The following is a 27,599-nucleotide window of genomic DNA, read 5'->3' as shown; positions in this document are numbered from 1 at the left end:
TACTAATAATGAGAAGGAGCAATGCAAGGGCACTCAAGCCACATCCCTAGTGAAATAAACTATTTTCAACCACCTTCCTGGATTCTAGGATTTCAGCCCCCAATTTCAATAATATCTTTAAAATCATAACGGACAAAGCATTTTTTTTAAAAGAAAAAGGAAGCAGTGTTTCTCAAAACATTGAATTCTGCACTTTCTGTGCTCCTGCAAAATTCACTGTATAGACACTACTCTGCACGAAGGGATGGCTTTGGGCTCTGGTTGTAACATGAGGTGGTACAAATGTAAGGAATAAACTGGAATCAAGCATATGTAAAATGACAGGCTTTGTTTCAGTAAGAACAAGGCTGTATTTCCTTTGTCCAAATTCCAGCCCAATGATGTGAGTTGCACCTTACGAGTTGCCACAGACAAATTAAAACAGGGGCACCAAAGGGATTAAACCATAAACATTCACTTTTTTAATTAAGAAAGCATGCAAAAAAAATAAATCTGTGAGGCCACATCCCTCTCCCATCTCCTTGACATAAAGCGTTGTGGGCTGCACTGAAGCGAGTGGGCAGACGAGGGATTTCTCTCCACGGCAGGCAGGCTGGCCGGCCAGCCCTCTGTGCTGCTGACCCTTGTTTTTCCAGGACAGGCTGTGTCAGCTGCTCACAGTGCAGAATTCCAGTGCTGAGTCTATGACTTCATGTGTCCATTCCAATACTAACCCACTTGAGAATGATGCAGTTAATTCAGAGGCAAAAGGGAGGATGTGGCTAATTTGCACACTGACTGGCATATATTTACATATGCAAACAAGGCGCCTTTAAATACCTATAGGAGTGATCTTTTATTCCCTCCACCTTCTGTGGATTTTATTCTTCGAAAACTTCTTGTAAAAAGCACCAGCTGGCATCTGGAGGAGAAGTCATCTCTACAGCGTGTTCCACAGACACTCACCAACAAGAATCTCCTGTTCCTGGTCACATCATTCTCATCTTGGGACAGTGTAGACAACCATTAAAACTCCTCCAGGAATTCAGCTCAGGGATTTTCTACTCCTCTCAGTACACACAATGATGGCCCCATTCCCCAACAACCAAAAATTCCCTCCCTCCAAAATCCATTGGAACAGTGAGTTAAAAGCAGTGCTACAGAACATTCCCACCCTCGGGCACAGCACTTTCCTATGATGTTTTTTGCTTCCAACTTAAGTTTCCTCTTCACACAAAGCAGGCTTGCAGCTGAAAGAGTATGCAGATTAACAAGAGGTCTGGCAAAAGAGAGTCACACTAGAAACTGAAAACAAAGCAGCAAAGAGGTCACCTAGCCAGATCCAGTTCAAAATTCAATCCTACACTGGCACCCTTCTTCTTCCTTGTCTCCTAAGGACTGCCATACAATTCTGCCCTTCCTGACCCCACGTGACTTGGAAGGGCCCTTCCAACTTTCCCTCCTATTCCAGCTATACACTTTCGGCATCTTCTTCACAGAGATATTCCACAATCACTTAGCCTCTACCAGAAAGCTTTAAACCCTCCACCCACCAAGCTCTGCTCAGCATTACATTCCTCCTTTCACCTTAAGTTTATCCATGAAACAGGGACCACCAGTTGCTTATTTTAGATAAGGCAGACAAGACACCCTCAGCTCTTACTCTTGCATCACAAGCCACAACACTTTCTAGAGAATTGAGAGGAAGTCAAATTCAGGAGTTGAAAAACAAAACCTTGCAGGGTAGAGAAGTTACTTCTTGATTTTTATGTCTTATCTGCATATTCAAATAAGAGCCTTACTGCATTATAAGAGAAGGCAGCAGGAGGGGGGCGGAACCGTGATAAGACAAGCCCTGAGGATTCTGGTTCGATCTTGGTACCCAAGCCACATGATGCGGATACAAGCCAGACCTGTCAAGCTTTCATCGTCTGCCGAGGGGGAAAGTGCAAAATGGCAGTGATTGAAAAAGGCAGTGTAGAAAAAAGGTAAAGGCCCCCATCGTCTATACCAGACACTCAGTCCCTACCAAGCAGCAGACTCGTAACCACACTGTTTCAGCTAGAGGGAAGTCCTCACCTTCCACTAAGGCAAGCCTGTCTCTGTCAAACTCCAATATTCCAGCTGTTCTCCACACCCAGAGCCTCATATTCTGTGCACTTGTTAATCCTGCTGCTCCTGCTGGTGTGAGAAAGTTCACAGACCTCCTTTCAACGCCGGTCTAACCCGCCCCCCCCTCCCCCCCCCCTTTACAACATTTAAGAAAGAACATAATTATTACAGACTTTCAAGATTCACGGGGCTCTCTCACTTTTGTAGCCAATAAAACAGAGTCACTGGCCACCTTGAAGGGAAAGCGGGATTGTTAAAACGCAGGTGATGCAGGAAGAGAAAGGTGCCCTCAAGAATTCCTCCTTCCGAGGTCTTCTCATGACACCAAAAAACAGTTTTCCTACCCTCCATCCCACACAGGGTGCCAGTAAACACATAAAATCCGAAGCTGGAAGATGGAGCAGAAGGGCTGTGCACTATTATTGATGATGATAATAATAATAATAATAAAGAAGAAGAAAATAAGGTAAAACAGGGAGCGCAAGGAAGGATTATCTTCGGCAGCATCTTGCGGCAGCTTCTCTGGCGGAAGTAGAGAATATATATCTATATACAGGCAAGGAAAGAGGCTGAAGGTGCTGGTCTTGTGACCCAAACCCCAGACTCCCCTTCCCATACCCTACATGAGGGATGTGCTATCAAGTCTGTAACTTGCTAGGTGATCAAATCCCAGTTGAAATCATCAGGGATTTCCTCATTGGCACCTGGAGGCGGCCGTGGAACCAGATGATGACCTGAATGCATTGCAGAAAGGAAGAAAACAGGAAACAAGTGGTCTATTATGTAGAATTCTTGATAATAAACTACTATGATCATTACAGAGCAGCTCAGTTCAGTTGAAACTCTGCACATGCCCCCAAATGGTGTTTTTGGCTTGGCCCTGGTGGCATATGTGAGACTGTCAACGTATTCAGGCCCTTAAACAGGAGGCTGCAATTGCTTCAATTAATTCCGGAATCCAATGTCATATCTAATGCAAGCAACACTTTGTCTGTTATCTCTTGTGAGTGAATGGATTGAGCCTAAAAGCATATCCTGCATTTCCTGAGAGGGCCAAGCTGAACCATTTTCCAGCAAAGGTGAGATCACCTCATTAGAATGAGATCTGAGTCGTGGACTCTGCTTTAACCCTGTGGTAAAACAGCTGGCATGACTTAGGCAGACCCAGGAAAACACATTACCTGTGTCTTTCTACTATAATGACTCATTGCGAAAAGCCTGGTTCAGATTGAAGTGAGGTTTACTGGTAAGTTTCCCCTGTTACTGGATGTATACTGTATTCATAGTTTGTACAGCCATTTGGGATCACACCAGAAGGCTGCTCTGCTTTCAGATGCTCTATAGGTGGGTGTGGAAGATGGCTTTTCTCCCTGTCATTAACTTAAGTTAGACCCTTTCCTTGTCTCAATCTTCTCCATACTCCTTGTATCTGAACTGTGTTTGTCATTTTCTTCAGAATTATTCAGGACTCCTTCAGGCCCTTTCCCAAAGGATAATTTTTTCTATGTTTAAATGAACTGAAAGGTTTGAAAGAACCCAGGATAAAACTGGAGATTAATTGCAAGGAAAGAAGCATTTTGACTAGACTCTGCAAGGCCCTGGTGGATTTCGTTGTCCGGTAGGTAAGAAAGAGAGACAATGTCTGCAGGGACACTGGGTTTCACTAGAACTAATAAGTAAGTCTGCTCAGCTGTAGACTACTAGCACATTATAGACAGTGCCCCTCTTGAGTTGCAGTAGACAACCCAGTTTTTCACCTTTCCAAGTTCCTTCAACCACATGACAGGTAAATATTAGCACCTCAACTTTTGTACTTCTTTCTGTTTTCTGAATTTCCCAGTCCCATGCACTTTTAGTCTTTCCATTCTACACCTGTAGAACAGTGGACCCTCCAGATACGAACTTAATTCGTTCCGGGGGTCCGTACATACCCCGAAAAGTCTGCATCTAGAGGCGCCGCTTCTGCACATGCACGCGGCACGATAGAGCGCTTCTGCACATGCGCGGCGAAACCCGGAAGTATACACTTCTGGGGTTGCCGCATTCACAACCCGAAAGTTACGTTACCCGAAGGTAACGTAACACAAGTGTCCACTGTAGTAACTAAGCATTTGGGCCAAGCAATGTGTGGGTGGTTTAGCCTGTGTAACTAAGCACCTAACTCAAACATTTGCTAGAAATCATCTGCATATGTTTGGGGAAAGAGGTGATAGCAGAAAGCAGATGATTTATATTTGCCAGCTAGACCTGGAGCAAGCCAGAAATGAAATTATTCAACTTTTTATGTTCAAAGCGTATCTCAAAACTCATCCTTACCTGGACGATTATACCCTGGCGTGTCCTGGGTGGAAATCTGGTACATTGGAGATGGCCCAGAGTAGAGATGGGGAGGCTGTGGCTGACCGTAAGAGTTCACTAGCAGAGAAAAGGGGAAAAGAACCATCAATAGCCCCAGCTACCTGCTTGCAACCTGGAAACACAAACGATTAAGGTGGGATATGTGACTTCTACACATGCTCTCAGGTCTTCCTATAAGTTTATCTGTAGCATCATCTGGGATACAGAAAATCAGGGATGATTTCTATCATTCAACTGGTTTGGCTCCTTTGCCAGATATAAATATGAAAAACAATTAGCAACTTTCTCAATACATAAAAAAATCAAATTTGCATTTTCTACAAAACACAGATCTGTTTTTGGTTTCGTTGTATGTGAATTCATGTACCTCACTAGCCATGTCTGAGCACTATAGTTACAAAGTTGACATAAATTTGCTAGATCAACTCTTAAAGACTTCCTCTTTTTATCTTAATGCTCTTTTAAAAGCATACTAATTCAGCTTTGCAAATAAATCCACAAAAATTACTAGCCCACTAGGCCTTCATACACCAGTTCAGTAATTTTTGAAAACTGTTACAAGTCTTTCATTGTATAATTAATTCCATCGTGGATTAACTGGAGGCATTTCTTACAGGTAAGTGGTTATTTACAAACCTATGCTACTCATATGACTTTACTGCACTAGAGTAAATGTGGTGGGGTGCAATTTGAAGTCGAAGAGGTAACAATATGTAGATGTTTTCACACAATGTGTCATCAGATCTCTATCCATGCAACATAATGAGCATGTGCAGCCCAGTATTCATATTTTATGGACAACAGAAGACTCTTTGGAAATGGCTGAATTGTGGAATAAATTCATACCATGCAATCTCACTCTAGCAGTGAAAAATGGGGCAACCTGAACATCCTTTGATAACTGCAAATATGTCTTTGCATTTGTATAAGCTCTGTGAATTATTCTGATTCTTTTCAGCAAAGGCTTTCTTTCTTATCTCCAGGTGTTCCATGGGTGACTTGTGAATAAGCTTTTGCAGAATGCTTTCTTATAACTTGTTTTAAAACCGCTGTGTGTTGCTAAGAAGTGGTCATCAGGTCCCTGATTGTTTTCCTTGAGTCTTTCTGATAGTCAGAACGATAAAAGCTGAGGTAGGCTGATAAACTATGTCTTGGCCCTTTTGAAACAGACACACATGCACCCATTCATGAGGTACATTTTCATCTCTCAGTAAAACACAGTATTTCTCAGTATGCACAGACACACACTTGCTAGCTGTGTAAAGTGGCAAAGAACTGGACATGCTTAGCCATCCATCCTGTGCAAATCTGAGCCTACCGTAAGTGGGGGAAAACTCCTTTATGGTAATGGCAGTTGCCAACATTGCAGCATGTGTTTGCTACCATCTTTGCATTGCTCAGATATACTCTGGGCACTGAACATTCAGAATTTTTGGCGATGGTACAGGCACCTCAAACACCTCAAACTACACTCTTCTGTAAAACAGATCGTTAGGGAAAATCTGAGAGACGGAGACCGGATGTGACAAAAACATATGCTTTGTTGAACCTTTTATCCCCATCCCTAGAAACGGTGCCATGTGAGGGGGTGTGGCTACACCTCTTTGATTCCGTCTCACCTACTGTCCTGGCATGGCAGGTCCCCACCCAGAAAGCCCTGCTGAGTACCTTGGTTCATGGGCTGCTCTTGTTTGCCACTATTCATGGCACAGGACTCGGAGATTCGGGGAAGCTGCTGTGGGCCTCCGAGGTGAGGGAGCTGACCGGTCTGGGTGAGAAAGTGATTGAGGGAGTCACAGAGGTTGGCAATGTGATGCTGATCTAGAGTCCAGTTCTTACGCTCAGCCTGGCGCAGACTCTCCATCAACTCTGCAGGGGCCAGAGAAAGAGAGAGGTAAGAAACTAGGCGTCACTATTCTCTACTCTTGCCAAAGAGATCCTTCTTTATATCTCTACTTCCCACTCTAAGCCTTTGAAGGGCCCCTTTCCGCCTCTACCAGAGTGAAGGGTGTAAGGGAATAACATAACATGACCCACCTGAGAACTGGGAGTGCTCAATGCTGGACCAGTTCAGCCGATTCACCATCTTGAAACTTTCTTTTAGGGAATCTATGTTGGAGCACCACTCAGGGGGAAATGCTGAAAAATGGGGGACACAAAATAGTCAACAGGGTGTACCCCCATACCTTCTATTAGACACCAAATACATGCCTAATACATTTATCTCTAAAATCCTGAACTGAACAACCTACCTCCTCATGACAACATAACTCTTCTCTGTACCCAGCCATTCCCTGTTTTATTCATTAATTCATTCAAAGCTTTCCAAGCTCCTTTTATCATCAATAATGGCTTACAAAAATTGAAGCTAATAAAATAATAGATATAAACACAAACACCCAGCAGTTAAAAGCAAAATTTAAAGCCATCTAGTCTAGGGAACCACCCACTAACAGTGCCTCAGTCTTATCTGGACTGAGTTTCGGTTTGTTGCCTCCCATCCTGTCCATTATCAAGGCAAGACACTGGTCCAGCACTTCCACTGCCTCACGTTCAAATGTAAAGGAGAAATAGAGCCCAGTGTCATCAGCATACTGCTGACAAGGTACTCCAAACCTGTGGATAACCCCACCCAGCGGTTTCATGTAGATGTTAAACAACATGGGGGATAGGAGTGAGCCATGCAGGACCCCACATTGAAGGTTCCACATGGCTGGAAAACATTCCCCAAGCAACACCCTCTGGGAATGACCATCCAAGTAGGACTGGAACCACCGCAAAGCGGTGCCACCCACACCTAGTTCGGACAGTTGCTCCAGGATACCATGGTTGATGGTATCGAAAGCCATTGAGAGGTCAAGAAGAATTAACAGGGACACGTTTCCAAAGCCATTTCTGTGCCTAAACCCCAACTGAAATGGATCTGGAAAATCAGTTTCTTCCAAAAGTGCCTGGATATGGTCTGCGACCACTAGCTACAGAACCTTGCTCAGGAAAAGGAGATTAGCAACTGCTGTAGTGAGTTAGGTTTTCCAAATCCAGGGAATTTTTCTTCTGGGCTGCCACCCCGCCACCCCAAACTTCTGAGGGCAGTGGAACTAGCAAGAAGGCCCCACTGCTTATCTTAACACCTGAGAGGATCTGAAGGGAAGAAGATAGTTTCAGAAATTTGGGCTCATGTTGTTAAGGGCTTTAAACGCTAACGTAAGCACCCTGAATTGAACCCAGAAACTATCTGGCAACCAATGCAGCTGTTTTAAAACAGGGATTATATTGGAGTTCTAAATGGAACCCCAGCTGCATTTGGATCAATTGAAGTTTTCAAGTTGTATTCAAGGGCAGCCCTATGGAGAGTGAATTGCAACAATCCAGTCCATAAGTTACTGTGTACTGTGACCGTATCATCTCTGTCCAAAAGGGACTGGAGCTGGTGAACTAGCCTCAGCTAGATATAGGCACTCCTAGTCAAAACCACCTGAGCCTACAGTGATAGTGTTGGACCTTGGAGTAAACCCAAGGCCCAGTGCAGGGTACAATCAAGAGAGCTGCAGTCAGTTCTGACTTCCTGCACAATGCAGGCGTGCACAAGTGTGTTTTTCCACATTCACACTTGACTATCTTTGGTGCACAGCTAAAAATGTAAACTGTGATGTGGCCCTTCATGATTTGCTCAGAAGGAACGTGCCAAAAGCTCCTCAACTCCAAACTTTCAGCCTTGCCTAGTCCATCTGTCCTTCATTCATTGAATATTTCTGTCGGTTTGCCCACTCTGTAACTCACCAAAGCTAGCATTATTCATGGAAGCTTGTGATTGCTGCTGTTGCTGTTGTTGTTGTTGTTGCTGCTGCTGCTGCTGTGAATGGGAGTGTGGGTGGTGGTGCTGATGCTGGTGATATCCTCCATGCTGCATTGAAGAGGGGTGAATGGACATCACAGGTGGGGGGCCATAGCTGTCACCTCCTTGCTGCTTGCCACCCTGGGATGGACAGCCTTCTGAGGTTGGAGTGTGGAGGGGGGGTGCAGCTCCCACCGAGGAGGGCACCTGCTGCTGGTGGTACATGTAGTAATTGTGGTTGGAGGGCTGCATGTCTCCCAGGAGGGAAGAGAAATCTGAAGGGAGGATTAAGAGGAAAGTATTAAAATGGGTGGCGGGCCCTTTTTAGCCTGGAGGGCCACATTCACCTGTGCCCAGCCCTCCAGGGGCCACTATGGCCACCCACTCTCTTATCAGGTACATGCACTTATGCATACACACACAAGACACACACAGGCATATTATGGCCCTCCTTCTGATGACTGGCAGAGGGGGCAGTGAACACCTCTATCTGGGAACTGGGCTCTGCCCACCCCACGTTTTTTAATCCCTATCTCACCATTTTGCTATGGCTGCCAACATTGGCAAGGTCTTGGACAGCCAGAAAAAACTGTGTGTGCATGGGAGGGGCAAATCACGCCCTTGAACTGAGGTTAACCACTCCTGCATTAAAATACACAAAGGTAGCAGAAACATCAGTTCTATACCTTTTCTAGAAATGAGGCGAGTACCCCAAATATTATAAAACAAGCCATTAGCACTTCAGTGACCACATTTCTAGAAATGTTCACTAAACAGCAGCTTAGGTCCAGAATTTTTCACCCCTTTTCTACGCGAATAACACAAAAGACAAGATTAGCTTCATGAGATGCTGCCCCCCAGTGGCTGTAACTGATTAACAGAATGCAAAGTACTCTGGAGTAGGCCTGGGCGATATATTGATATATCGCCCAGGACTGTTATGAGGGGCAGACCGCAATGATGGCTTCACTCAGTGGTATATTGTGGGTGACACTGCTGCTTCCAGAGACCTCTGCTACCAGCACCCAGCACGCCAAGGGAGCAACAAGCTGCAGTGGGGCTGCTCACCCGCCCCGCCCCCCACACCAGCGAAGGCAGAGGGAGTCCTGCAAATGGAGTCCTGTCAGGCTCCGTCACAGGGCTCACTCTGTCTTGGGGAGTCATGGGGCTCGCTCAGCTGGAGCCTTCCTGCCCCTCAGCTGAGCAGCAGGCTGGGGCCAGCTGCCACTGGCCCTAGGGTGAAAGTGTCTCAGCTCCCGCGGTGACAGCTGTGGCAGTTTCACCCAGTGCCTCGCAGGCTGGGGCAACTGCAGCTAGTTTCAGCATCGCCAAACCACAATGTTTGGCTGGTGATACACCACAATGTGGATCGCCCAACCCTAATCTGGAGTTGGGAAACAAGTACCATATTTCACCAAATGATCATCGCACCCTGCTTTTTCAGTCCAAAAACCAGGTTACCTTTCATTGCATGGTATAATTCTGTTTGTCCTGCCACTTAAACAGAGCAGCAATGTATTCACCAGTGGGATATGGATACACATTTTTCTCTTGCACATTGTGCATTGCAAGCCACAAGCTTAGCATTCTCAGTGCACACGTCAGTATACTATACTGCATTTCCATAGGTGCAAGTGAAGTGTGCAGACGGGCATAGCTGCCTTGAGGCACATGATATGATAAGACCTGCATCTTCCTGCGATAGCTTAGTGATAATAAAATTTAGTAATAATAAGATTATTGCTTCACATAATGGTTGCACCCCACTTTGGGGCAAAAAAAGGCATAACATCTGTGGCAATTATACGGGGAATTACAGTAATCTTTCTCTGCAACCTATTTCTAGCTATTGATCTTTCCCCTTTCCCTACAGCATAGGCATGTTCCTAACCCAAGAGGTCAGCTAAAAACACTCAATCCATTATTGAGCATATAGTTCTGTGGCAATTTTTAATTCAGTATGCATTCTACAAAAAAGGAGGTTTCATTGAAAAAGGGATATAGGATTTCTCTAGAGCAGGCCAACTTCTTCAGTTGAGAAGGGCTCTTAAAGTGTAGGGGCCTCATTCTAGTCTCAACATCAGGAAGAACTTTCTGACAGTAAGAGCTGTTTGGAAGTGGAAGGGACTCCCCTGGGAGGTGGTGGACTCTCCTTCCTTGTAAGTTTTTAAGCAGAGGTTGGATGGCCATCTGTCATGGATGCTTTAGCTGAGATTCCTGCATTGAAGGGGTTGGACTAGATGACTCCCAAGGGTCCCTTTTTTAAGCCGACAATTCTATGATTCTAAGATGATTATCTGGGGTGCAGACACCTCTCTCTCTCTCCCAACCCCCCAATCATACCTGGCACTGTTACTCACCATGCTGGGATGAGGAGGATTTCTCAAGCATGGATTTATAGAGATTTCGGAAGGACCAGCTCAGGTCCTGGAAGTTGATCTCAGAATAGGAGAATTTCAAGTCATTGCTGTTACTGTAATGTGGAGGTGGCACATCTGGACCTTCACGGCTCTGACCGCCAGCCACTGTTGCTGCCACATCCACAGGCCCTGTGCTCTGCTGAAGATAAACAGGTGTATTAAATAGAATTCTAGCCTTTTGAAACCAGGGATTGTATATGTACAATTCCCCCATTTTCAGAGCTATTAGCTCTGGCCCACATCCAAGGCATGCCACTGTGCCGCAGCTCATTTCCCCTTCCCTTCATCATCCATGTCCTTTTTTACTTTTCAATAGCCTTCTCCCATTTTCTTCCTCCCTCCTCCCAGCTCCCCCTCAGCAGCCGCCTTTTTCCGCTGCTTCTCCCTCTTCTTACCCTCGACTCACCTGACTGTAATTGCCAATAGGCGGTGTGCTTTGCAAGGATAGCTGCTGGGTGGATTCGGGGGACAGCGATGATTCTGCCCCAACAGAAACAGGCCCCCGGGGGCTCTTGCTTGCCTCTTGCTCTGGGGAATCCTGGGACAGCTGAACAGATGGAAAATATGCGCATAAGAAACACATGGGCAGAGAAGTAAAACTGCAGAGAAACAACTCACTCTAGAGTCGACAGAAAATTGATAGGACTAGATAGGGGCAAGTATGGCAGTCAAGGGGAGCGTCACCTGCCACGCAATGTGCTAGAGCAGGAGGGAAATTAAAACTCCATGTCTAGTGGTTAAACAACGGACTCACATGCAGTGAGCCAATTTAAGATCACCAGCCAAGACATAACTATTGAACGAACCTCAGAAACCTCTTGTGAAATAAACACATGAACTTTCGAATTAAATAAATTTTATGTGATTAGTTATAAGTTTTAATTGATTAATTAACTGATCTATCAATTAAATCTGCATATGGGTTAAAACAGTGTTTCTACAGCACAAAGCACTTTCTTTGTTTTTAGGTGAGGCGTGTATGTGTTGTAATAGGCATTTCTGTGCGTTGTGGCACCCGTCACAGTCCTCCATGCACCAGTAGAGGTTTAGTCGTGCTGGCCAGATGACCCAGAAAGCTGTCTGCAGGCAAACACCACTCCCTCAACCTGAAAAGTGAGATGAGCGCCACACCCCATAGTCGTCTTTCAATGGACTTAACTGTCCAGCGTCCTTTACCTTTTAACAGGCATCATCTTAGAAGAGGCATCCCCCACACCCACTGAACGCAAAAAAAGATGGAATGCTTCTTTTAAGCACTTGTACTAAAAATAATATTTATAAAAAATAAATTGCTGTACAATTAATTGCAGCATCTTTTTGGGTGATTAAAAGTTTTTTAATTAATTAATTTAACCCTTTAATTTAATGTATTATTGCATATTTACTCTAGAGCCAGTCTCACTCTGTTTAGTGGGGTTTACTCCAAGGCATGTGTGCACAAGAATGCAAGCAAAACATTGCAGCCCTACTGAATGATTTAATAAATCTATGCTGTTTTTGGAGCAATATAGCTAATACAGTTATTAATCATTAGGTTAATAATTTAAAAGAACAAAATTAAAGTCATTTAAATTAAGCACATGTGTATAATTTATTATGTATTTTGCTATTTAAATAATAATAATTCTGATTCTGCTAATAATGGAGCAGGCTGAGGAAGAAAGAGCAAAGGGGGCAAGGCGCTGAAGCCTTTCCCTCCTTTGGCTGCTGCAAATCTTATGCAATTCTTCTCTATTTCCAAATCTCAGCAGACATTGCTCATGCACTGACAAACATTGCTTCAAGCCCATAAAGGCTACAAACTTGCTTTTAAAAAAACATGAAAGTGAAGGCTCGCAGAAGCCTGAGTTTTATGACCAATGCATTACTTCTGTGCCATGTAGGATCATGCCCTTTGGAAAAAGTGGATCTCTTAATCATCTCACAGATGCTTTGGATTTTGAGGGTAGGAATGGGGAGCCACACTCACATCGTCATCTGGTGGGTGACGCCTCTTCCGGGAAATATCAGGACAGGTATCTATGGTCCAGTAAGAACCCTGCAAAGAATAAGATCTACTGGTGAAAGGAGTATAAAGCCAAGCCTTGATATCAGCGATAGCAACAGCAGCAGTGCAACCCATAATACCAAAGAGCATGCAGGTTGCCACAGCTTATCAATTACTCTTGCAGCACAAGACAGGTCCTTTCTTTACATTGCAACATCATTGCAACATCATCCTTGATACTTTTTTGTGATGTCACAATCCCAATACTCCTTCAGTCTCCAATAAACTCTTGGGAAGAACAGGTTGGACAAGAACAGCAATTCTGATGTAAAAGTATGAAAAAGAATGACCAGGGCAGAAATGCAGTAAAATCTAAAAAAAGTGATGTTTTGCTCCTGTTGCAGGATAGTTCTGGGGTCATGCACACACATATTACAGTATGGGATACAAAGGCCCACTGCTGTCTCTTAGCTTTCCCAAATGTGCACATACCGAAGAAGTCAGAGCTGTTTCATCCACAGTAGAGTTTATTACTTATTACTATTAATATTACTATTACTGAGAGATACAGAAGAACAAAACCTGAATGTTCTTTCCTTGCTTCTTCAGCAGAGCAGTAAATACCTATGCCCTATTTTTACACAAACCTTTGCCTGGAGTAGGAGCAGCAGAATTTTCAACTTGCCTGCATATTTTATGTCCTCACTTAATCTGTTCATTCACATTAGTCCAATTTCTGCCAAGAGCAGGAGTGAGGGTTTAGAAGTCAATGCAACATTGGTTAAAAAAAACACCTCCCCACCATGATGGTCAAATGTCTAGCTTGATCCCTCTCACCTTTCCAGGGTCGTCCCGAGGGCGAGGCACTTTTCGAAAGCATTTATTCAGAGACAGATTGTGACGAATGGAGTTCTAGGGAGGAAAAAAATGACATAGCTAACAGGCAGGCTGCTCACCCATGCCCTTATCACCTCCCTAGCCCAAATACTGCTGCTTTCCCTTCAGCCAGAGTTCCCAGGCACAGCTATGGTGGTGGTTGTTGTTTTGCCACATCGAGAGGGGGAAGCAGGAGATGGAGTACTGGGTGGGATGGGAAGGATGTGGCAGGCAAGAGCAGTGAGGGTTAAGCAGCCTCTTTCCACCTACCACAGCTGCCCTGGAAGTCATCCCACCTGTGGTATTTTGGAGAAGCAGCAGCCAAGCTTCCAACCCCAAAGAGCAGTTCCAATCTCCCCACCAGGATGCAGATTTGCATCTCTTACCTACACAATGGGAAATCCTGAACAGAGAAAAGGCAAGGTCTTCTCTTAGAACCAATGTTCTACTCCAGGGATGGGGAACCGTAGGCCCAGAAGATGGAGGCATATGTGATTGAAGAAACCCTTAGATTTTGTGTTCCTAGAAAGTAGCCTGCTGTGCATTTCTCTGCCCAATTCTTCCTCTGGCCCTGCACATCCCTGGCAAGTGGCCTCTAGAAGGTCCCCCATGAAGGAACTGAGTAAAGTGCAGAAAGTTCCCCCACTACAGCTCCTCAGACAAAAGTTACAGCACAGACTGCCTCACCAAACCCCGAAAAGCTAAATTTCTCCTTTACTCTGCAGGAAGAATTAAGGCTGCATGAAACACATGTGACTAATCTGCAGCACATAGTGGTAGTTATGGCGTGTACCTCCACCTACCTCTAGCATGGTGAAATGCCATGGGCTGCATATTTGCTATGGCCAATCACATGCTCTGATTTAGCCTGTGGCACAAGCCCCAAGAAGGCTGGCTACCACTGGCACAGAAGAGAGCCTCTGACTCGAAATAGGAATCTGTAGCTCATATTCCACCAAGCCTCCTAAGTGGAGATTATTATTACCCTCTTTATCTGCACTGAACTAGAAACTATATTTATATATGTACTTATTGCTGATGTTTTTACTGTTGACTGCTTCAGGATGTTTCATGGGAAGAAATTAATAAATGAAATCAGTGTTATCTATTTTAAAGATACAGAATGGACTTCAAGCGTATAGAAGAGGCATGGAGAAGCTGAAGACTGAAACACTCATATGGGAAAGTTTCACCTCCCCTCTGGTCAAAATTTAGAATGTAAGTACCTTGAGGCAGAGATTTGTTTTTGTGTTACATTCAGTCTGTAAAACACCATGCACATTCATGGCGTGATCATACAATATAACGTTAAATGGGAATGGATTTTCATAGGAGCAGAAGCTGGAACTTCTGCCCCTATGAATGAACTTCTGAGAATGCCCAAGTCTACTTACCTTCCACCCAATGCCAGCATTCTTATAGTAGGGAAAGTTGTCACAAATCCAGCGATAGATCTCACTGAGGGTCATCTTCTTGGCCGGGGATGAATTGATAGCGTAAGTGATCAGAGTGGCATAGCTGTAGCGCGGCTTCCCATCCTGATGGACTGCAGCATCGTCTTTGCTCAAGGTGGCATTGGGGTCAGTGGGGGAGCCAGGAGAGCACTTCCGACCGGCCCCTGGGGGACCTGACTGGGAGGCACCCCCTAATTTCTCAATAGTGGCTCGCAGAGTGAGCTGTGGGAGCCAATCAATGGAAGTGAGGCTGCTTTCCAGATCAGAGGCCATGATGCTGGAGGCAAAAGTGTCTACTGTGGAGAAAGAAAGAGATACAGATAGATAGGGCTGTTGAAATATGATCACATTATATGTTTTTTTTCTCCTACAAGGAAAAAAACCTCAGTATGGCCAAACAAAAGCTGCATCACCAATAGCTCAGTTTCCAAAGCCACAGACATTACTGCATTTGCTTGGTTATGTGTAAGAACTACTGTATATAGGTCAGGAACGAAGATGACAACTTTCTGAGCCAGACTTAAGAGAAGTTAGAACAGGCTTGTATAAAAGTCACTCTTTTCCTTACCTATGGAGAGTAAGTTTCCTCTCCAGGCAACAAGAAAGGGAAGTGCTAAAGAAGTTGAACCACAAATTATTGCAACATGCAGGTGAGCACAGGTAAGCTCATAGAAGTTTGTGTGGGTTAGTTACAATGCATCATAGTCACGTGCCCATATTTGGACATTTAAATTGCCTTTCTCAGTGATGTTCTGGATACAGGCGGCAACCATTTTACATGGGGCTTCCGTTCCTGGCCCCCACGTGCATCAGTGCAGAACACATAAGCCCACCCCACCCCATTAAACCACTGCCCCCATTCCACCCTCTTTTGGGTCCAAAAGGACCCATGCGTCAACTGGACATGCAAAATGGTCACTGCCTGTAAGTATTGTTTTGTTCTGATGCATATTCATGACTGCTTTGTTTTACAATTAAAAAGAAGGGGGGAAATACCCCCACCACTCTTATTACAGTGCTTCTGACATGAGAGGAGTGAAATATGCCTTGAAAGGTTAAGCCACCATGTTGAGTGCACAAGTCCCATGAAATGAGCAGCAGCTACACAAGAGCATTGCCTGCTAGATTCTACCTCATGAGCTGCATCTGTCTGGCTCTCATTCTTTTGCCCTTAGTGTTAAATAAAATCTACTGCTTGAGGCAGGGATAGCACTCGCCCAAAGATTCTGAGATCAACTCTGCAACCTGTGCTATTACCCAGCTAATTTGGGGTAAGGGCCCCTCGATGGAAGAAAAGGGATAGCTCTGTAACAACACTTCTCTCCAGTACAGAACTTTCATATACATTTAAAAGGCTGGCAACTAACAAGCTCAGCTAACAGATTAATTAATAAGCAGACAAGTAGTGGCTGAATGACCACCTGGAGGGGAAGGTTTAGTTTCCCTTGCAGGTTATTTCTCTTGTGAGCAGTCCAGCTGAGGCAAGGAAACACCCATCAGCAAATGAACATAACAATTAGTTGTTTCTTTTTTTAAAAAAACCAGGTATTTTAGGATGACAGGGAGCAGTTGCCCCAATCCAAACATGTATGCACTCAATGTATTCTACACCACTACTTTCACAACACAAAATGAGCCTATCTGGTCTTTAAGGACTTACAACAGTTCAACAGTACTTGTTTCAATACGCTCTCAAACGTGTATGCATCTGCTAGCTTAGACCTGCTTGTCACACTCATAACCTTTAACGGTATTTCACATATGTTTTATCAGTCTTTACAACAACCTTAGAATGGTGGGCTGGTGCTACTGCCTCTGTGTTAGGGGTATATATAGTGAAAACACTGGTCAATTTGACAGTACAGTGGTACCTCGGGTTAAGAACTTAATTCATTCTGGAGGTCCGTTCTTAACCTGAAACTGTTCTTAACCTGAAGCACCACTTTAGCTAATGGGGCCTCCCGCTGCCGCTGCACGATTTCTGTTCTCTCTTTTTAAAAAAAAAATAATATTTATTAAGATTTGAAAGGTTACAAAAAGAAAAAATAGAAAACAGCATACTAAGCAAAAACAGAACATCACATCACAATAAAGAAAAGAAAAAAGAAAAAAGAAAAAAAATACAATGAATCTTCCCATAACTTATCTTTCATTTGCTTGTTTCCTTGACCTCCTCACACCTCCCTTTTTTTGTATTCTAGTTCAATTAGCTATTTCAGCAAGTCCTTTCCATCTTTTCCAGTTTTTGTCCTCTATTTTATCTTAATATAATGTAACTTTACTTTCCCTCCTTTCACCATTTAACAATCTGTTCTTTCTAAATCCTTTACAGCATTTCTGCTAAAACCACATTACTTCATTCCAACATCCTTCTAACATTCCTTAATTTTACAATGTTTCTGTAAGTAAACTTTAAATTTCTTCCAATCTTCTTCCACCAACTCTTCTCCCTGGTCTCGGATTCTGCCAGTCATTTCCGCCAGTTCCATGTAGTCCATCAGATTTCTGTTCTCATCCTTAAGCAAAGTTCTTAACCCAAGGTACTATTTCTGGGTTAGCGGAGTCTGTAACCCGAAGCGTCTGTAACCCAAGGTACCACTGTACAATGATGTATGAATACCACTGGGCAATCATTATGTATACCCCTTGAGCCATATCAGCAGTGAAGTAAGTTACTATAGGATTAAAAGGTTTATGATGATTTACCAAATCATAATTTCAATGGTGCCAAGTTCTAAAATGGTCTAGTGGGGCTCAAGTCCATCACCCCTAATTCCCCTGTCAGAGGCAAATGCCAATTTTAAAACATATTCAGGTTAATATCAATCCAAGCCTATTGATATCAGCAATGCTATCTCATTAAGCTAAATATAATCTCTTTCCAACAAATTATTGTAATAATACTAATTCCCCATAAAAGAGCCAAGGACATTCTTGATTCTTCCAGGATCTAGAAGCAGTTTTAGCTTTCAATGTTGGAGTATTCCTCCTCTAAGTCAGAGAAGCTGTTTCGGAAGGACTGAAAGTGAAGAGCAGAGAAAGCAATTGATAGCCCTTGCAACCAAAGAAAGAGGTAACCCTTAACCCACAAATGAGATTACATACGTATGACAAGATTTGAGGGGAATCTTTTGCCCTCTACCACATTCTGTGGTTTTTCTACATTTACATGGATTTTAGCATATATACAATCCTGTTCACAAGGCAATTTGTGTGGCTCAGAAAGGCAATGGGGGGAAAAAATAAATATGCCGCTACCTTTCAGCATGAAACAACTAACATATTTCAATGTAAGTGACTAACATGTGTGACCTTAGGGTGAAAACTGAATCCGGCCCCTAGTCTCAGATTCCCTGCACTGTGAATTCCACTGATTGGTAGAAGGTGGTATTCTGCTTGTCCTGCTCTTCTGCTAAATTCTTTCATCCTTGCCTCATCCTGCCATGGCAAGCCATGCCTCTGAATTCACACAACAGGGTTTGAGAAGCTTTTCACATGCAGTGATGAAAGCATTAAGGTTATAAGCAGGACAGCCAGCCAGGTGCAAAACAGTAGCTGGGGTGGCAGAGCCCATTCAAAATGATGGCTTTGAGGGGAGTAAATTACCTACTCCACCCAACAGGCCACACACTTGGATGACCTGAACGAAGTACAAACTATACCTGAGTTACTATAGACCAGGGATTTTCAAATTCTAATGTGTGGGGAATGAAAAACTTGTGTTGTTGCTATAGTTAAAAAATTGGGAGTCAGAAATCCTTGCTCATCTACTGCAAATCATCCAGCCATCATTCAAGAAGCCATTGATATATCCTGATCTACCTCCTGCCCACCCCAACTCTGAAGCATTTTTATAAAAACCATTGATCAAGAAGCAAGCAGTGTAGCAGTTCCAAGTACCAGATAGCTTTATCTTTTTAAAGAAAAAAATTCTTCTCATGTTCATGAAAAATTGGGTATAAGACTGAACGTTACCTTGAAACACATTGTTCCAGGTGGATGATAAAAACAAGACTCATCTCTCAACAAGACGCATCAAGTTACACTTGCTTTTTATTGTTATAACCTGCCCTGGGACCTTATGGTGAAAGGTGGGTAAGCAATCTAATAAATCAATCAAACAAGCCCTTACAAAATGTTATATTTTGTAAGTGAGTCAATTAACCAAATATCTGTGTAACAACAGTTTGGCAGCTCTACACATTTTACCCACTATCTTTAACTTAATCCCAAATCTTCTTTCTTAACTGCATTTTCTAATAGTTATTGGGTCATACAGTAGCTTGTCATCTCTTCAATTTTTATAAATATATATACATACTAAAAATATAATATTTGACAAGGAAAATAACGATGGCGTCTAAACAAGGTGAATTTAAAAGCGAGAAGGAGGGGAACACATGGGATAAAGGACAAGCATCATATCTCACAAGTAGTGAAGACTTTTAAAATTGGAAATGTATGGATATATGGTTAAGAAGGGGGTTGTCCTACCAATGCTATTTATGAAGTGGAAAGAGGAAATAACATTTTTCTTGTCCTTTCCCATTATCCAGAAACCTTGCTGCATGCACTATAGTGGAATCAGATGCTCAGGTTCAGGGCTGGAAGGCAAGCAGCCACAAACCTCAGCCCTTTCCAGAATAGACGGGGAAATTTTTAAAAGAGTGGGAAAGAAAAAAAATGTTGTCTCTTTTCCTATTCCGTTCCTGAAAACTCCCCTACTTCTGAAAGTTCTAACAGCACTACAAGGCTGGCTGGCTGACAGCTTGAACTGCAGCACAGTTGGAGGCTGAGAATTGACTGAAACATTGTTTCCTATTTTTTACCCTTTTTTCCCTCCAATATTGGGCACTTCCACACTTATCAGTGTGGAAATGAAATGGAATTACCCAAAATCATGGTAGTACAGTGGTACCTCAGGTTACATACGCTTCAGGTTACATACGCTTCAGGTTACAGACTCCGCTAACCCAGAAATATTGCTTCAGGTTAAGAACTTTGCTTCAGGATGAGAACAGAAATTGTGCATCGGCGGCATGGCGGCAGCAGGAGGTCCCATTAGCTAAAGTGGTGCTTCAGGTTAAGAACAGTTTCAGGTTAAGAATGGACCTCTGGAACGAATTAAGTGTTTAACCCGAGGTACCACTGTACTTGCTACATAAGGGGGATTTCCTAGGTAAATTAAGAGAAAACTATTTGTAAAATGTACCAACATCCTGTGAACTTCTAGGAAACTGAGAGTGCAAGTCTTTTTCTTTTTTTTTTTTAAATGGTACAAGAGGTTATAAGTGCTTGAGCAGGCCAATTGCATCTAACAGTGAGAATACTATAGGTGGGGATTTAGGTCAGGGTGGGGGAGAGATAAAGTTCAAACTCTCTTTTTACAAACACTGATCTCACTGGAAAAAGACTAGAAAAACACCACATAAATATCTGAGGAAAAGAACTGGTCTCCGGGTGGGAATGCCTTAACAAGGGGATGAATGAAAGGGTCCCTATCTGTTCACAGCAATGGCAAATTAAAACACTAGAGTCAAGTGTTCAAAAGTTAGAGCCATAATTAGAGCAACACTTACAATAAAAATCTTCACTCCAGAGCAGTGTTTCCCAACCTGTAGGTTATAACCCACAAGTGAGTCACAGGCTCTGTAAGTTTTCACAAAATAATTATTACTTTTATCCCTCTTAACCAGTACAAGGAACACCTCTTACAACATTTTGCTGGCATTTTATAGTGCTGCGTTGGCACTTATAACGGAACAGCGGAAAGGCTAAAGTCTTACATTTTAACACTTGGGAACTACTCTATTGTGACAGATCCAGCAACAGTTTGCCACAAAGGTGTTCTAAGCAGCCTGCGCATCAGAGGCAAGCTGTAATAGTCACTCACAACAACCCTTTGTACGAGCACCTTGTGGTGAACGACCGCTGGATCTGCTTCCAGGGTTAGTTACTTGTTAAGTCAAAGGGGATTTGAAGTTTGCTTTGTCAAAATTTGCCCACTATAATTCTGCAGAAATAACACCAGAAATCTGAGTGATGTCACTCAAAGTTGCCTTTATCTGTGCAAAAAGAAAAACAACACACTGGACTGTTGTGTGACAGGACCCTCAAACGTAAATTATCGGAACTGAAGTTATGAAAATTTTGGCTTCGTGTTACCAAAATTACTCAGTTACCACTGAGTATCCTGAGCTTCCTGATGAAGCAATATCTGTGTTGCTGCCATTTGGTAGTACATGCAAGACAGGTTTTTCAGCAATGACTGCTATGGGGACAAAAAAGTAGCAAGTGATGCATCGATAAAGATTTGAGGCTATGTCTAACAACTAACAAACTCTGCACTGACTTGCTCATTGGCAAAATTCAATTCTAACATCCCACTTATAAATTGACTTTATCATGAATAAAACTATTAAAAATATTCATTTGTTTGTTATCTCCAACACCGATTTTGTAACCGTATGTTTTTAGAGCAATTTTAATAGTTTATGAAGCAATACCCTGCAATCCTATGATTAGTGTTCTTACATTCCCATTTTTTTAAAAAAAAATTTGTGAGTAACTTTGTAAGTACTATACATATTTCAACAAATTCCACATGAATAGGCGCATTAAGGAAATTTTTGCTTGGATGCCTGGAGCAATTGTTATAGAATACGCAAAGCTGAAGTTAAACTGCACGAAACCAACAGTTGCCATAAGGTTCAGAGTTCATGTGACAATAAATTGATGGGTCACCATTATCAAGTAAATTTGGACTTGTGGTTCACCATATCAAAAAGTTTGGGAACCACTGCTCCAGAGCACTATGTGCCAGGTTGTATTTGACTATAGAGCACAACAGGAGGCACGAGGGTGAGGGGAAAGATATACACTAATAAATAACAACAATAATAATAACTAACAGGTAACTACTACTAGACAAATAACAATAATAAATACAGTGGAACCTCGGGTTAAGAACTTAATTCGTTCTGGAGGTCCGTTCTTAACCTGAAACTGTTCTTAACCTGAAGCACCACTTTAGCTAATGGGGCCTCCCGCTGCCTCCGCACGATTTCTGTTCTCATCCTGAAGCAAAGTTCTTAACCCAAGGTACTATTTCTGGGTTAGTGGAGTCTGTAACCTGAAGTGTCTGTAACCTGAAGCATCTGTAACCCGAGGTACCACTGTAACAGGTAACTACTACTAGAGTCTGATAAGCCAGGAAAGTCTAGATACTATCAGAACACACATATGATCCACTGGATCCCATGTCATGCCTTTTTAAAAAAAAGCTGACAAGCCTAACTAACTGTGAACTACATCCTGCTTCAAATTTCTATCCACCTCTTTAAGGATTACAACCCATAAATCCCTAAACATTAACTGTCATTCCTGCAGATACCTTCAAATGACAGTCAAGGTATTACAGCACACAGCAATACAAAGGACTTCCTGTATGTTTATGAACTGCCTGCACTTTCCCTCATATTCTCAGACAGAGAAATGGGGGAGAAAATCTTCTGCAGATGGGCAGCATGCCATTCACATTCAGAACCCATGCTGGCTTTGTACAGATCTCCCTTCTGTACCAAATTCCAGGCCAAAACTAAAGTTTCTGACCTTATATATGCGGAAACGGGCCAACCCACACTGTTGTATGTTCTAAACTCTGCTGGTCAAGGGGGTGTAAACCTGCACTGCTATCAGCATTTCTATCATCACCTTGGATCTAATGAAGAACCCTGCATGAAGGAACCAAAGAAGATGAAGACTCAGGCTTGTACCATTGTCACGCACCATAATCAGTTAGGTCATACAACATTTTCTCCCACCCTCAAAACCAACTAGATATCTATGGAGCAGCATCAGAAATTCCCTAGGTGCCAGGTGCATTTTGCAACTGGCACAGATGCCAGATGGGCGACTGACATCTCCATCTGGCTGGCCAGTCTAGCTTTCTTAAGCAGGTAAGCAGAAGAGCTTATTTAATGCATTTATAGCCCACTTTTTTTCTCCATGGAGTACATGGTTCATCCCCCCCCTTCAGTTAATCCCTACAACAACCCTGTGAGGTAGGTTAAGAGGCTGTGCCTGGCCCAAGGTCACCTAGTGAGCTTCATGACTGAGTGGGGATTTGAACCCTGATCTCCCAGGGCCTAGTCCAACATTCTAACCACTACACCACACTGGCTTCCTAGAGTACTTCTGCGATGGGGCATCTCTATAAATTAAGTAGGTAAATATGGGGAAAACAGAATGTCACTTCAAGAAGTCTGTAATATTTTCGTTGAAACTTGAATTTGATTTATTCTGGATTGTTTTATTTGATGTTTTAATGTGTTGTGAACCACTCTGAGATTTTTTATTTAAAATATAAAGCAGTATAGAAATGAAATTATTAATAATTACTAACAACAACAACTTTCAGTGGAAAAAATGGTGCCTATACATTTTGTTGTGGTGACCATAACCTGGGTTTAAGATGCTATTTGGCAATTAACTTATACAGTGGTACCTCTGGATACACACACCTCCAGCTGTGTATCCTTCAGGATGCGAATGTGGCAAAACCAGAAGTATTTTTTCTGGGTTTCGCCACGCACACATGCACAGAAGCAGTCCCTCCAGTTGCGGAAACTTCGGGATCCGACCAGAGCTCCGGAACGGATCCTGTCTGCAACCGGAGGTACCACTGTAAATCTGAGTTTCTAACACTGCGACAGAGGAAACTTTTATTAATTACTATTTTATTTTATTACACTCATTTTAAAGTTTGCTTGATATTTGTTTTACTATTATGTACAAAATGAATAATTTGTACTCAAAACTAGAGTAAGTTACATTTTGTTATTAAGTAACTTTGAATAACCTTTGAAAAAGTGTGATATAAAAAGTTAAAAGCGTATTTTTAAAATGGAAAGCTTAGGCCTCAGTTACATTAGCAGATCACACATATCTGCACAAGCTTGCGACAAACCTTAACTTCTGAATAGAAAGGTACAATGAATGAGAGTTCAATCCTGCTTGTGTCAGGAAGTGGCATCTGACTGTGAAGCCCCAAATTCCAGGTACCGGTATGTAGGTTCTGGTTGTGGCTACTCATGGTGACAGAGTAGGCTCTGACCCAGCCCAAAAGCACTCTTCTGTATTATTCATTCACATATTTGAGATATTAAGATGTTGTTTTCAAACCCTCTAGGCAGAAGGCAAGAGGACCACTGACCTAAAGGACTTACAAATTTAATGAAACTAGACAAAATTCAATTAAAAATGGATTTCAAGCATCCACCTATATAAACTGGAAGAACTTTCACAAGAGGCAGAGGTAATCACAAACAGATTTCAAAGTAACAATATTCAGATTTTCAAATTGTTTTTCAATTCTAAAGACCATTATTCTGATCCCTCTGCCTTAGACACATTATTTTTTAAAAACCCTAATTAAATAAACATGCAAAGAACCAGCATCATCTCCAATTATCTTTCATTATTGCTTAGGCAATTTCACCTATAACCATTATTTTACAATAAGCCTTTTTAGACTTTTGGGCCATTATCCTAAACAGACTTGTTTTTCTTTTGAATTAACATGCATAGATTGTGGAATTAAAACTCAAAATCCTTGCTAAACATCGTTAACTTGCAAGTTCACAATTCTCAGTGCTATGTAAGAGATGCCAGAGGAAGTAGATTGCTTACTCTGACATATCAAGAAGATGAATCTAGGTAACTTATAATTAATTTTCTCAGATCTATAAACTGATATTTGGGGGGGATTCCTGATTTTCAAGTTGTGGGACATTAATTAAAGTTATGAAGAAGTACACTGTGAGATGGTCCAAGCTTCTTCCTCACATTCCTTTTCCCACCTTTTGCTTACATACCCGGGTCACAACAATTGAACCACTCCACCAAAATACAAGCTGGAGGCATTGATCAGGTAACTGTCCCCCCTGATTTTCCATTCCTCACAGCCAAATTTTATAATAGACAAATTATTATTTTATTTGCAGTGAACTATTTAGATGCCATATATTGGGCGTTTTAGCTCTCCAGAAAAATCTACCTGTCCAACTGGGATGCTCTGTGAAAGTTTAAATGTAGGGCTGTTACTCAGCTAAAGAAATCTGAGTCCATTAACTTCATGTGTTTTAGCTCATTAATGACATCTGCATAAAATCTGCACACATGAAAAAGCAGTAGTTCTAAAGAAAAAAAGCATGTTACAGCCTGCCTTGAAAAGTGGTTGCCTCTCTTACAGAGAGAGGTTGGATAGCCCCCTATCAAGGATGCTGTAGCCATATATTTCCTGAAGCAGGGATTAGGGCTAGATGTCTTCTGAGGTCCCTTCTGACATACCTTCTGTTTTCAGATGATGCAATTGCCTATGTCACAGCAAGTGTCATCTAAAAAAGGCATCCCCCCCTTCACATAGAAAGGAATACCTTTTTGTCATGTGGACTTTTAAAAATAATTACTAGAACCAAAAACAATCAATCTGTTCCTAAAACCCACTCCCTATTAAGCAGAGGAATTATGTTCATTTATCAAAATGCTTTCCATTGATTAATCTATTAGTCAATTAAAATACTGCAGGTTAAAAAAAAATGAGGCATGGGCAATTAATTTTAAACGATTGGGCAGTTTTGAATTTACATCGATTACATTCAGAAGAATCCCATAACTCCTCCTCTGAATATTTTTACTGGGAATACTCTAACAGTAATTACAACAAGGAATCTTTTGAATTTAAGATTGCTTTTCAACTGATTTAATCCCAAAGTGGATGGAGATGTCAGAGGTACACCTTAAGTCAGTATTCCTATTTTTTCCTCAAAGTGATCACTGTCAATGGAATCTATAAAAAGCACTATCTGAAGTGGTCACCCCGTAGGCTTCTATTTCCTACCAGGAGCAGCTGCAGTGTGTAACTTGCTCTACTACGCACTGCTGCCAAAAGGATTCCACGACCTGAGATTTAACTCTCCCATCCCAGGACATGGGCACCAAAATTTGTCTGTAATACTCAGTAAAGTAGGAAGATCAAATCAAGGACGGCACTAGTGGAATGAATGCAAGGCCTTCAAATGCACTTGATTTCACATACTGCAGATGGATTTCTCAGGCCAAATCCAGATCATACCCTGACACGAATCAATGAGAAATAGCTAAAATCTCTGGGTTCTGTAGTCCCAATCATTAACATGCATTAGAATCCCTATTATTCCCCTTTGAAAGAATGAAGGAAAGAGAATTAACCTAACATACACCAAAAACAAGAAGATTCACACTTGAGAGACTTAACATAGTCTTATCATCTGAAGCTTATGTCTCACACAGAGTTCAGCATGTACAGGATTATGCTGACACCATCTGAGCACAGTTGCATTAATGGTGTGATGTTACCTCTGAAGTAAATAATCATACACACTCCGCCCATTAACTTTCAATCACTGTGAATCTTTCCTCATGGACTCCTAAATGGTAAGATATATGCATACCCCTGATCCCTACCCAGACCCGAAGTGCTGAAAAACAGTGTGTTGCTTACAATTCCTTGAGAAAGGCTCTCCACTAGAAAAATCAAACAGGTGAATTATTATTTTTTAAATGGCAAGCAACATATTCCAGAAAGCAAGCCAGCAAAACATACAGAGAAAGGAGGCATAGAGGCTTCTAAGTCAGAATACTGAGAGAAATAAAATATAACAAGGAAGAATGCTGGGGAGAAAAAACAGAAAAATAGACAAGGCAAGATATGAGATGCAACATTGTCACTCACGTTAAGATTTTCTGCAGTGGATGCCTCTGGACTTATTCAATGAGAGATGTCCTTCACACTCTGCACATAGGCCTCATGCTCAAAAGTGATGCTGCTGTGGGTTTTTCTGAGTTGTGAACACAGAGGTAGAGATCAGCTTTGGGTTTCCAAACCCTTAAGCTACAGGTACATATATTCCTCCTCTCTCCTGTTGACTAGGCTTGAAAGATGTCACGTCTTTTCTCCTCCTTTTTCTTTGTTGGTGAGTAGCTATAAATGGGAACAACTTTCACCTCCTTTGGTAATTAAGAGTTCCTTATTTTCTTCAAACTAATACACACCCTATTAGAAATCTTAGGGAACAATCATCTTTTTCGTTTATCCCCGGGAGTATTTGTTTTTCCTTTTATACTGCTGCGGGTCCTCCTCTCTGACGGCTGTTTGATACTATCCCGTTTCCTCTGCCTGTCAAGCGTCCCCTTCCCCTTCACAATTGATATCTGACAGCAAAATGGGCTGGGGGGGGGCTGCTCCTTCTTGCTTGACCAGCCTGAGGAACTTATTTATAAAGTCGGCGGCTCCAACAGGCCAGTGGAAAATCTGCTTCGTTTCCTCGTCGGCGAGCAGGTAGGTACCGATTTTAAGTTGCAGGAGAGAATTTAAGAGGGAAGTGGTGGCTGTGGCTGTTGTGGCGGCGGCGGCGGCGGGGGGCGGTTTAAAATAAAAATACGAGGGCGCGAGAGACGAGGTCGGTCCTTCCTCCCTCCCTCCCTCCCCTCCGGCGGCCGCTACGAGCTCTCCTTCCCGGCCGGGGCTCCTTTCCCTT

General features: G+C 42.5%; 1 protein-coding gene across 3 annotated transcripts; it reads right to left on the bottom strand.

Annotated features, from left to right (window-relative positions):
• Positions 1-438: 438 nt before the first annotated feature.
• FOXJ2 (forkhead box J2) lies at positions 439-27,599 on the bottom strand. 3 transcript variants are annotated; one of them, XM_081021562.1, is made up of 11 exons: positions 26,795-27,599; positions 14,962-15,317; positions 13,529-13,603; positions 12,674-12,742; positions 11,111-11,251; positions 10,645-10,840; positions 8,230-8,559; positions 6,487-6,588; positions 6,118-6,318; positions 4,408-4,506; positions 439-2,825 (listed from the first exon to the last, which is right to left on the bottom strand). In XM_081021562.1, the coding sequence occupies exons 2-11, from the start codon at positions 15,292-15,294 to the stop codon at positions 2,746-2,748; spliced, it is 1,626 nt and encodes a 541-aa protein (XP_080877688.1). In that variant the 5' UTR covers positions 15,295-15,317; positions 26,795-27,599; the 3' UTR covers positions 439-2,745. The 3 variants fall into 3 exon arrangements, with proteins under 3 accessions (XP_080877688.1, XP_080877687.1, XP_080877686.1); XM_081021561.1 differs by having other exon boundaries at positions 10,645-10,843; positions 14,962-15,314; positions 26,827-27,597; XM_081021560.1 differs by having other exon boundaries at positions 10,645-10,843; positions 26,795-27,596.

The sequence above is a fragment of the Podarcis pityusensis genome (genome assembly GCF_964106645.2).
Source record: "Podarcis pityusensis genome assembly, chromosome: 9".
Classification (NCBI taxonomy): domain Eukaryota; kingdom Metazoa; phylum Chordata; class Lepidosauria; order Squamata; family Lacertidae; genus Podarcis; species Podarcis pityusensis.
The sequence above is the reverse complement of the archived record's forward strand: the minus strand, read 5'-3'. Positions and strand labels throughout refer to the sequence as shown.